Source organism: Sinohyriopsis cumingii, chromosome 14 (assembly GCF_028554795.1).
Source record: "Sinohyriopsis cumingii isolate HCF-2022 chromosome 14, ASM2855479v2, whole genome shotgun sequence".
In the NCBI taxonomy this organism is placed as follows: Eukaryota; Metazoa; Mollusca; class Bivalvia; order Unionida; family Unionidae; genus Sinohyriopsis; species Sinohyriopsis cumingii.
In genome coordinates, this window is record NC_142974.1 from 109,892,885 (window position 1) to 109,905,667 (window position 12,783).

At 35.2% G+C, this 12,783-nt stretch overlaps 1 protein-coding gene across 1 annotated transcript in view; it reads right to left on the reverse strand.

Moving 5' to 3' along the window:
• LOC149784591 (uncharacterized) overlaps positions 1–12,783 on the reverse strand; it is a 94,441-nt gene that overhangs the window by 14,966 nt on the left and 66,692 nt on the right. The window contains exon 7 of the mRNA XM_089932655.1: positions 7,587–7,708. Within this exon, the coding sequence (XP_089788781.1) occupies positions 7,587–7,708 (122 nt within the window). The remainder of the gene's footprint in view (positions 1–7,586; positions 7,709–12,783) is intronic.

Below are 12,783 nucleotides of genomic sequence, written 5' to 3' on the forward strand. Positions count from 1 at the left end.
ACCCACGACCTCCCGCATCCGAGGCGGACGCTCTAACCACTAGGCCACCGGAGCGGTCTCTCAAGAAACATAATACCTAAGTGTTGGAGTCATCAACTTATCTAAATTACCAAGTTATAAATCAGTATTTGTTATTGCCATGTAATAAGTAGTAATGATTCCTTGGTAAGTTTCATGCTTATGTTACCTCCTGAAGTTAACTTCCTCTAGTTCAAGTAATAGGATTTCAAACTTTTTTAGTCACCTGCCCCCTCCATTACTGATGCAGTTCTTCCAACACCAAACAATTATTTTCTTTGCCATCCAGATAATCTTTGTACAAATGAAGATCATACTGATCAGCAGTGTATTCAATTCCAGTCCAGAATTGTTTTAAGTAAACTACATTATATTTTTGACTGCACATAAAACACTTATATGGTGATGCTTTAGTGTTACCTTATAATGTTAGATGCATGTTTTTGGAATCAATAAGAATCATGTCACCTCCACTTGCTTGTACCAGTAGAATTAAAACAACCTAAGCTTCTCAACCAGTTGCCACATTATGATAGCATATCCCTTAGAGAAGATAATTATTCTGACTTATATGTGACTTGTAAGTCCCTTTGAAATTACTTATACCATGCATAATGAAAAACAAGTTAAATATTAATCTATTCAAGTATTGCAAAATTAAAAAAGCAGAGAGTAAGTTAAAACAATATTATTCCATGCTAAACATACATGTCACTTACAAATGATACAAGTCATTTATAGACAGTATAGTTCTTTATCAGTTGATTTTAAGTCTTGTAATATCACGATCATGTTTAATTAACAATTTGAAGTCCAAGGTCTACTGCAAAATACAATCCAAGTCCACACAAATGTACCATGAATTTCATATTGCAAATATTAACAACTTCTTGTCAATTTATCAGCAAGACTGACATTCGCATATAAATTATTTCATCATGTTTTATTGAGCATGATTAAAGATGTAATACCCCACCCCAATGAACAAAAGAAAAGAAAACACTTTTACACAACATTTCCAGCTTTGATATATCTTTAAGTGTAAACACTGGAATAAAGCAAAATGTGTGCATGGTACACAAATCTACGGTTACATCTTAAAACAAATACTTTTTCAGTATCAAGCATGGCAAAATGAGTACATACATGAGTATACACATCTAGGTTACATCTTACCATAAAGACTTTTTCAGTATCAAGAATGATCATACACATCTACGGTTACATCTTTTAACAAAGACCTGTTCCGTATCAAGCATGGCAAAATGAGTACATAAACGAGTATACACATATACGATTACATCTTACAACAAAAACTTGTTCAGTATCAAACATGGGTATACACATCTATGGTTGCATCTTACAACAAAGACTCGTTCTGTATCAAGCATGGCAAAATGAGTACATAAACAAGTATACACACATACGATTACATCTTACAACAAAGACTTGTTCAGTATCAAGCATGGCAAAATGAGCATATACATCAGTATACACGTCTATGGTTGCATCTTAAAACAAAGACTTGTTCAGCATCAAGCACGGGTATACACATATATAATTACATCTTGTAACAAAGACTTGTTCAGTGTCAAGCATGGGTATACACAGCATGGGTATACACATCTACGGTTACATCTTATAACAAAGACTTGTTCAGTGTCAAGCATGGGTATACACATCAATGGTTACATCTTATAACAAAGACTTGTTCAGTGTCAAGCATGGGTATACACATCAATGGTTACATCTTACAACAAAGACTTGTTCAGTGTCAAGCATGGGTATACACATCAATGGTTACATCTTACAACAAAGACTTATTCAGTGTCAAGCATGGGTATACACATCAATGGTTACATCTTACAACAAAGACTTGTTCAGTGTCAAGCATGGGTATACACATCAATGGTTACATCTTATAACAAAGACTTGTTCAGTGTCAAGCATGGGTATACACATCAATGGTTACATCTTACAACAAAGACTTGTTCAGTGTCAAGCATGGGTATACACATCAATGGTTACATCTTAAAACAAAGGCTTGTTCAGTATCAAGCAAGGGTATACACGTCTATGGTTATATCTTATAACAAAGACTTGTTCATTATCAATCATGGATATACACATCTACAGCTTCATTTTACAACAAAGGCTTGTTAAGTATCAAGCACTAAATTGTATTCTGTACTTTCACTTACGGAAAATGATTTCACTATGGGAAGATGTTTGAATGGTTCAATATAGGACACGAAAGATTCCAGGGGTAGCACTATCATAACTCAGACATGGCCACACTTTCTCTACATTTCGCATGTATAAACTATGGCAGTCAATATCTAGAGAATTATGTTACACCAAATTGTTACCCATGGCAGTTTTTTTTTTTTTTTTTTTTTTGGGGGGGGGGGTATGCTTTTCAGCATAATGCGATATATCCATGATTGAAATCAGGCAGGATTCATTTGTCAGCCATCACTGATTGGCCATTGGATTTTGAAAAATGGCAAGAGTACACATTCGCTGGTGTGCTGAAACCTGCTTTTAAATTCACTTGTTGGGGCCTACATGATGATGATGGATTCTGCCTTGACGTATGCTTGAAATTGGAATGCATTGATTAGATGGTGCAGCTCATTTCAGGTACACAATATATTCAAACATGTCAACGTTTTCATGAGTTACCTGAGCAAGAGATCAAACGTTTATTCCAATAATGCAACTGTCCAATACAAAATGAATATAACTGTACAGTGCCAATAACACATTCATGGTGGCTTACCTGTCATATGCAAGTAACATTATCTGATTTCTGTTGCAATATTAGTGCATTATTTACTACATTTTCCTCTGTCCCATTATAATGTTGTATCCAACAGAGTTGTAGAGTTGGGGACAGTGTTCCCTGTCATTGGAATACTGGAGAGTAAGGGGCAGTGTCCCTTCCACTTGGGATAATGGAGAGTGAGAGACAGTGTCCTCTGACATTGGGATTCTAGGTGTAATGCTGTTTATAAGTGAAGTACCTCATTTGCATATAAAATCAGACATCTTAATTTATGTCACTTATCAATGATGGATATAAGGTGCCTTTAAGCTAAGTGCAAATTATCTGCATATGGGATGCTGCAATATTTGATCAATTACAACTATGTTCAGATTTCTAAGAGTGTGTGTGTGTGCTTAGCTGAAAATGAATTTAACACAGGAGTGTCAGCTGTACAAATTTAAGTGTCTTGGTAAATATTATAGTCATTTTCATGCAAAAACAATCTGAAACAATATAAAAACCAGGCCCAAGAGTTTGGAAATTGCAAAGTTAAATGACATTGATAAAGGAGTCTTGAAAATTGCTTAGTTACATGGCATGTTCAAGAAGTCCGAAAATTTCATAGTTCCATGACATCATCATAATTAAGAAATGAAAAAGGAGTTGAGCAAGTTATCTGGGTCAGTAGGATGTGTTACATAAACATTTATTTCAGTACTGTTTTGATTTATGAAATCAGTAGTTTCAAGGTTCCTCTATTTTGTATCATGATAGTATATAATGATACATCTGCAGACTTGTCCATTACTAAGGTGACTTTTAAACTAGGATGCTTTTTCTGAAATCTGCTTACATTTTTCTAAGTGGATTTTAAAGATAAATTGACAGTGAAGCTGTTTTTATATTTTAGCAATAGTAGCCATATTTGATGGCATACTTACATCAGCTGTATACATTTTGAAAGCCCTTTATGCATGATTTCCATTTAGTCCAAATCTGTGATTTCTGAAAAGGGTTTGTTTAAATCTTTTTCATACAGCATCCATATTTGATGAAAGATCAGTATTATAATATATAAATTTGAAAACCCTTCCTGCCTGAATGTTTTATCAAATTCCTTCTTTTTTGGTTTGTTGAATGTTTCTAAGATTTATCTATTACAACCAGCTAGAGTTGATACAAGAAAGGCATACTTTGTAACAAATAGTCCCAAGTGGACCCGAGATTGCTCATCTCGGTCAGCAGGACACAACAATATTTTCCCCCATGCTATATAGTATAGTATTTTATTTGAAGTAATGGCAGCCAATGTTTGATGGCAAATTGTCATGATTAATACTATCTGAGAGCATTCTATATAACGATGTCTCTACAAAGTTTGATGGTGAATTGCCATGATTAATATCATCTGAGAGCATTCTATATCATGATGTCTCTACAAAGTTTGATGGTGAATTGGCATGATTAATACCATCTAAGAGCATTCTATATCATGATGTCTCTACAAAGTGTGGAAAATTCTGGTTTTCAGTAGAAACTGTTCAACTGCTTCTCTAGTTTTAGCGACAATGAATACCTTTGACGAGTTGGCATCCTTTGTACAAAACTGAAAGCTCTCTCTATCAGAATGGCAACTATATTGGATGGCGATAAGTAATATATGGTTTTTGATAAGACATTTTGGAGAGCAACTGTTGACAGATTACACACCACTGACAATGGTTGTTGGGCCATAACACAAATTTGTATGGCCTTATGGCATGGTAAACTAAATAATAAAAATCCTGTTGGCATTCTATTTATCAAATGTGGTAAAGTCTATGAAGCAATTGTTGAGATGTTTAAAGATTTTCAAAATACAATTATAAATGGTGAGTCATATCTAATGTCAGATTGGCATATCTTTCGTAAAATGTCCGTTATGACAGGGTTCTGTTGAATTTGAGGACATTCTGTGATGTGCTTTTTTAAGACGACTCTATGATAACCGTATTACGTTGTTAATCTGCCTGGATGAAAGACCCTTTTGCCAAGGTATTTTCAGTTCAAATACTTAAGTGGCTGTTAACAGGTGTTTGTCACTTTTTGACAGACACATTTGATGGAGGTGTATTCTTTTCTTTACTAAAATATCAGTACTATAATACTGAATGGAAGAAATAATAGAATACACCCATAAACATGTATTTTTCATAAATATAAAAAAATTCTACCAAACTTAATTACTTTACCAATTACAAATATTGAAAATACAGTTTGTCTGGATGGTAATGTTGTATGTATAAAATAAACAGGATCAAAGTGATGAAAATAACATGGATGATATTGATAGTAAGGTCCCTTTCTAAATCATGAACTTCAAAATGCATAAAATATTTTGAGAAAATATTTAACCAATAACTTTTAATGAGCATCTTCTGCTGAAATGATTCAGTATGGTCAAAGTGCTACAAATCATATAAATGGAGGTGTTGCTCTAATAATGCACTCACTGAATCTGAATGTGAGTTATGTCCCTTTAGATATCTTGACTGATGATTCAAGATAAAATGGACAGGAGCTAAATAAAGGTCTTACTCCTAGAAATCCAAACTATTCTCAAACAGACAATAGCTACCATGACCAACACCCTGAGACACTAAATTCCCATAATAAAAAACAGAAATAAATCGGAACATGTTGTTGCTGTTATGCGTTGAACACCACTGCTAGCACATTACATATCTGCCAACCCTGATGAACCAGTCTCAGTAAGGCAGTTGATTTTTTCCTAAGTTTGACCAGCTTTCAGTAAGGCGTAACAAAATATATACTGCTATTGTAAAGCTGGAAAACGTAATTAGAAGTTCGGTATTCGAAACATGCAGCGACGATAAACACTAAGTTCAACTGAAAAGTTTATAAAGTACAAGTAGACTGTATTTACCACTAGTACAGCTGCACGAACTTCAGTTCCAAACCCTATGCAGCTCAATGGATTTGTGCTATCTCTCAACTCTATGTAATTCTTGGAAATTCTTTTTCCATTTCACATGATGACGTCAGTCATATCTCCCACCAGGAGATATACTTAAACTGGTGCGCGATGTCCAATAAATGTAATTGTGTCCTTCCAGCTTTTATTCACAAGAATTTGAATATTCCGTTTTATTCTTCTGTATTGATTTAAAGAGGTTTATTTCCTTTTTGTCTTAAACATGCATCGCTTGCTTGACACCATTTAAAAACAAATCATATAATTAAAAAGTTTGATCATGCAAACACTTTGCATGAACACAAATAGGTGCAGTTTAAAGCATCTGAGGTGTTGCTGTAAAATTAGTCTTGTTCCCTGACTAATTTCACTAATTCTAATATGAAACCCGGATCCAAATCAAGTACAGATGAATAAATTATCCGAATTCCTTGGCAATGATCATTTTTCAGAAACCTGTGTTTTGCTGCTGTAAGCCCGTATTTTAAAGGTAATTTCCATAAGACTTATGGCAAAATCATAAAGGTTGGCAGTCTGACATAATAAGCTATATGTGGCTGCCAGTATAAGTAGTGGAAGAGTTAGAAGAAAAACCTGGTAAGAACCCCTGACTCAGAGGAAGCTACTAAAAAGTTTTCTCACATACCCACACTAGCTGAGTCAGAAACTTGAACTCGTGCAGAAAGAGGTGTGATGGCAGTGATTGGTAAAGGTGAGAGCTTGATACCACTTGGTCATCTGGGGCCTTGAAAAATGGTGCATTTTCCAAGACATGTAGACATATGAGTGCATGCATATGCTCTGTATATATTGTAAAAATATATTTTTCAAGTAATTCATTTAAGGGTTCATTCTGATGCTTATCGATTTTGAGTTAAGTTTTAAAAACATATTTAGGAATGTTTACATTCAAATGTGTCTATTTTACATTAAAATGTGTCATTTTAAGTTCAAATGTGCTTTTCCATACTTAAATCTGCCTTTAAACATTAAAAATGTCACTTTTCACATTCAAATGTGTCTTTATACATTCACATGAGTCTGTTATATTCACATGTCTTTATACATTCACATGAGTCTGTTATATTCACATGTCTTTATACATTCACATGAGACTGTTATATTCACATGTCTTTTTACATTGACGTTTCTTTGTGTTTTCTTGTTTGTTTACATTCCAATATGCCTCTAGACCTTCTAAATTCAAATCTGTCGTTTTACATTCAAATGTGGGCTTATACGTTCGAATGTGTCTTATTACACTCAAATGTGGGTTTATACGTTCAAATGTGTCTTATTACACTCAAATGTGGGTTTATACATTCAAATGTGTCTTATTAAACTCAGATGTGGGCTTATACGTTCAAATGTGTCTTATTACACTCAAATGTGGGTTTATACGTTCAAATGTGTCTTATTACACTCAAATGTGGGTTTATACGTTCAAATGTGTCTTATTACACTCAAATGTGGGCTTATACATTCAAATGTGTCTTATTACACTCAAATGTGGGTTTATACGTTCAAATGTGTCTTATTACACTCAAATGTGGGCTTATACGTTCAAATGTGTCTTATTACATTCAAATGTGGATTTTTACATTCAAATGTGGGTTTATAGATTCAGATAATTATGTCTTTCTACATTCAAATGTATATTTGCATTCAAGTATGACTTTTACATTCAAATATGTCTGTTTATATTAAAATCTGTCTTTTTACATGCACATGTGTCTTTCGTTATTTAACATTTAAGTTTCTGAGAAAATACAAATTTTGAAAATAAAATAAAAGAAGATAACTGCAATATTCATAACAACTGACCTTCTCCCCAATCTCACTGAACGCCCTCGGCTTGGCAATGATGTTTAGCTGCTCCATTATCAGCAACATGTGATCTTTGTGGGAATGTAGTTCTGGATACGTCTCCTTTGTCCAGACTGCATCTGTTAAAGAAAAGGAACTTATTTTAATCTACATTGATGTTTGCTACATCCTAGATCATTGTCCCACACCATTCCTCACTCAATCAGGCAAAGAATGTATCTCAAGACCAAGAGAATCAGTGGAGTTGGAGCAAAGGTGTACGCATCAGGACCATTTAACCTAATAGAAATGGCACGAAAAGCTGCTCAGACTTTACAATCTGAAACTGACAAGATGAAAGCTGGAAGCTTGGCCTTCCACCTCATTGTAAATAGGTCCCCATGAAACTGACCACAGCAATTTCAGATTTGACTCAACATTGAGCGAAGAATCTACCATTATGTGGTGGAGCTGATTCAGCTTGCACAACAGGATGTAGCAAACTTCAATGCAGATTTATTCATGAGGACACCACTTGAGAAAATCCTAAATGAGAAGGAAGACAAATGAGTGATTGGTTCCCTTTTGCTTTTTGAGGTAACCAAATACAATTGAGTTCAAGGAAAGTATCAGGATGCTGTTTCCATGTTCTGTCTCCTGCCTTGTTTGAAAGGAAACTGCAATGGCTATAATTTTGGGAAGATTGATGCGCATGAGCACTCCTGAAGTGAAAAAACTATGATCATTTAATGAAATGAGCACTGGAGAAGGGCATCTAAGCAATACATTCTAGCACCTACACATAATGTTATAATCTGTGATTGTTCCTGCTAAGGGATGCTAGGCATAACCCAAGAAAGGTCATCCAGTTCGCTGATATGGGTCCAGATATAGTCATGAACGTTGCTTATTTGGTCTATTAGGAAACATTGTGGCTGCCAGTGAGATAAAATGGCCATCTGTAGTGGTCTTACAAACAATCTATCCAGAAAAGAATACAAGATATGATAGATGAAATATTCCAAGGTTAAACGTGTCTCTTCCACTGGATGTAATACACCATCAATATGATTCCAAAGGAATGTTTCTGAAGGAGACAAACTTGATTAAAAGAGACTTTGGTCTCTATGCTCCCATGAATCAAGTACTATGATTGGATAGGACTGGATTTATCTTTGTTGACAACAAATCTGAGGCAAAATTAGAGCTAAACAAGTGATTGTATATCTTGGTACAATAAACAACTTACCTTGCAATTCTGAACATCTGTCTGCGTAGTTCAATGTCAAGAATTTGGGTTGTAAAGTGAAATACGACTCTGTCCACAATTCAAGTTGAAGTGAGAAATTTACACAATTCAAGTTCATGCAAGATATAACTATGTTTCCAATTCAAGTTGACGAGAGAAATGCTATATACAATTGAATTTGATGCGAGATATGACTATCTATACCTAAAGTTGAAAAAAGACTGTCTGCAATTCAAGCTGAAGTGAGATATGTCTGTGTCTGCAACTTAAGTTGAAGCGAGATATGATTCTGCAGACAATGCAAGTTGAAGTGAGATATGACTGTATACAATTAAAGGTAGAGCTAAAACTATATACAATTCAAGCTGAACTGAGATATGACTGTATACAGTTTAAGTTGAAGTGAGATATGACTCTATATACAATTCAAACTGAATCCTTGGGACTGAGGTTCAAACACTGAACCTTATATATTTATAAGAAGACCTGTTAATGGAAATAACCTTATTAATTCATCGAAAGACCAATGAATGGAGATAACCTCATTAATTTATGAGAAGACCTATCAATGGAGATAACCTGAATAATTTATGGGAATATTAAATGAATAGAAATATAATGATAGCTTTCTGGAAGTTAATTTTGCAAAACAAAATCTCCTTCCTGAAGGGTGTTCAGAACTGAACTCTGAACTAGGTGTGTTTCTTTTATGGGTCTTTAGCAACATCTGTAAAAATGGGAACCTCTTGTCACTGGTCTACATTTGTTTAGAAGTAGTTTGCTTCAGAGATAAAATGTGATATTTGTTATGGATTTTGACGTAATGAATTCAAATATAACAATTAAAACAATTCACTGGCTACTGTTTCCAATATATTTAAGTTTATATATATATATATATATATATATATATATATATATATATATATATATATATATATATATATATATATATATATATATATATGTATATTGTGTAGATAGTAAAGTTTTAATAATACGATCTTTTAATGTGTTTATGTTTGCTTTACATGATAATATTTTACCTGTCATGTTTATGTGACACTTTAAAAACACTTTAAAAAAAAGAAAAAGGGTTATATAAATAAAATTCATCATGAAACAAAAGGCAGAAAACTATTATGCCTATATAAGTACACAGTTTCGTCCTTATTCAGTGTCTAATTGGCGCTTCTTGGCTCATCTCTTGTATTCTATAAATGTATCATCTCTTGTTAATGTCCAGCAATAGTCTGCAAGCAACGATGGGCTCAGTTTGCCCTAATAGTGTTTCTCCATTGTTGCAATGTCCTGGTGAAATCACTCGCCATGCTCATCGCTCACTGCTCAGCAGTTTGGTGGGAATAAATCTATATGAGAGTGCAAAAATGTATATTTAGTGACATGTTGCAACCAAGGCTTTTGTATGCCTTGAGTATGTTTTCCATCAGTTCCCTGTAATTTTTTTGCCTTGTTCTTTCCAAGAAAATATTTTGCTACTAACTGGGGGGCTTTCCATGCAGTATTTTCCTTGCCACACAGTGCACGGTCAAATGCATCATCTCAAAGAAGTTCATGAATCTGAGGATCAACAAAAACACCTTCCTTTATCTTAGCTTCACCTAACCTTGAAAAATTCCACAAAGATACTAGAAAGCAGCTTTTGTCCATGGCCTTGACAAAGGTCTTCACCAGACCAAGCTTGACGTGCAAGGGTGGTAACAACATCTTCCTTGATTCAACAAATGATGGATGCTGAATATTTTTCCTCTCTGGCTCCAGTGACTCTTGGAGTAGCCAATCTCTTTTGATGTAGTGCGATTCTCTCGCACAACTATCCCATTCGCAGAGAAAACAGCAGTACTTTGTGTAACCAGTCTGCAAACAAAGCAAGAGAGCAAGAACCTCCAAATCACCACAAGGCTGCCACTGATGTAGGTCATAGTTTATGCACCTCAAAAGTTGTTTCATGTTTTCATAGGTTTCCTTCATATGGACTGCGTGACCAACTAGAACTGATAGCAAATCATTGCCATTATGCAGCAACACAGATTTAAGACTCATCTTCAAATCAATTAACAGTCTCCACTCATCCGGATCATGAACAATGCTGAGGGCTGCCATCGTACCATCGATGGCATTGCAGGGTTCAAGATCACCTACCATGAAGAAAAACGGGACAAGATCCTTTTGAAGGTCACAGAACATAGAAACTCTAATGTCACCTGCCAGGAGATTCCACTGATGTAGTTTGAAGCCCAACAGCTCTGCCTTGCTGTTGGATAGATCGAAATCCCTGACAATATCATTCAGTTTACCTTGTGCTTCAAAGGAGGAAGATGGGAGAAAATATAGGTCATTTGACATTGATGGTTCAAGTCTAGAAGTTTCATCCTCCTCATCTCACTCAAGTGAGAATAACTCTGGTGCATCAGGAACTAGCAATCCTTCTCTGTGGGGTACTGGGCGTATAGCTGATGGAATGTTTGGATAATACACAGTCCACTTTTTTTCTTTGACACCCCTATCACTAATGTAGGTTCCATGCAGAAGTAACAATGGCCGATATGATCTGTTGACTATACCCAAATCATTGGCACTGTAAAATGCATACATTTCCTTTCCCTGTTCAAACAGTGCTGATGATTTGTTGCACTAAGTGTTGCAGCATATGCGTGGAACCCACCTCTTGTCATGATCTCCAATTTTGCAGCCAAAATAAAGGTGATATGTTTTTTTGACCATATTGTTTATACTGCGCTTTTGTGATACAAAGGTCACTTTACCACAAACATAGCAGAAGTTATCTGCATTGTTCACACAAGTACTGCTCTCTTTGGTTAAACAGATATCTGTCCCTTTGCAAACTCAAAGACTGACAAATAACAGTACACAACGCTGTATGATTTCTAGAGCTAATATAGGGCTATTTGTTCAGCAGAGTGATGTAAGCATAGTTCTGATTGCATCCTCCATGACTTGTAGGAATAACATGATGCATTCATACCATGTATGATGCTTCAGATTGCAAGGTTCATTGTTTTTCCTAAAAAGCAAATATTGCCCAAACCCAGTCATAGATTTATTTATAGATCCAGTCAAAGATGCATTTTAGTCATTTCTGGTTTAAACTGAGATCCCTTTCTTTTATAATTCGTTTATTCTCCGCCATTCCTAAGCCATATATATTGACCCAGTATCATATCTTTAAATCTAGAGACAATCAACAATTTTAAGCATCATTTTCATTCTCAGTGACCCAGAATTATTAATGTTTAACTACATTTATTTTGGAGGCATTTTGGCTGTAGACCAGTGTTGTGGGAGGGGTTTGAGGGATGTGATAGGAAGATTCTCTGGGACAATTTTGCAAGACATAAGACTGTCAGGTATGACTCTACCAGTTAAAGGTGAAGCCTCTCCTTCTACTAGATGTCACGAAAGGGCAGTATGAATATGGTGTTATTATTTGAATATAGGTTGTTCAGGAGAGAAAAGGGACCTCAACCAGAACATCTCTCCTCATGTATTGTCATCACACGCTCTGAGAACTGGGCCCTCGTGGAAGAGAAAGCTTTTGAAGGAGGACTCAGGAGTACACCATCTGTAATGAGAAATCCTTCATACTTCTCTTGCAGTATTTGTGAATCAAGGTTGGGTCATTCAGTCTGTGAAAGGTTACGAGATAGGGGTGCAATCTGAAGATGACCTTATGGTAGTTCATTGGCATTGGAGAGTAAGAAAAGAACTGCCCTGTTGAGTACATGGACCAAATATGGACTCCTGGCATTCATGCATGGAACATAGGTCACACTGACCCAGTTTTAGTATGATCAAATTGCTTTCTGTGAAATACACATATACGCAGATACACATATACACTTTGATCCTGTTTACTTTATACATTATTCGCAAAAATTAAGTCTTAGATATACAGGAAGTAAGGAACATATCGCTAATGAAAGA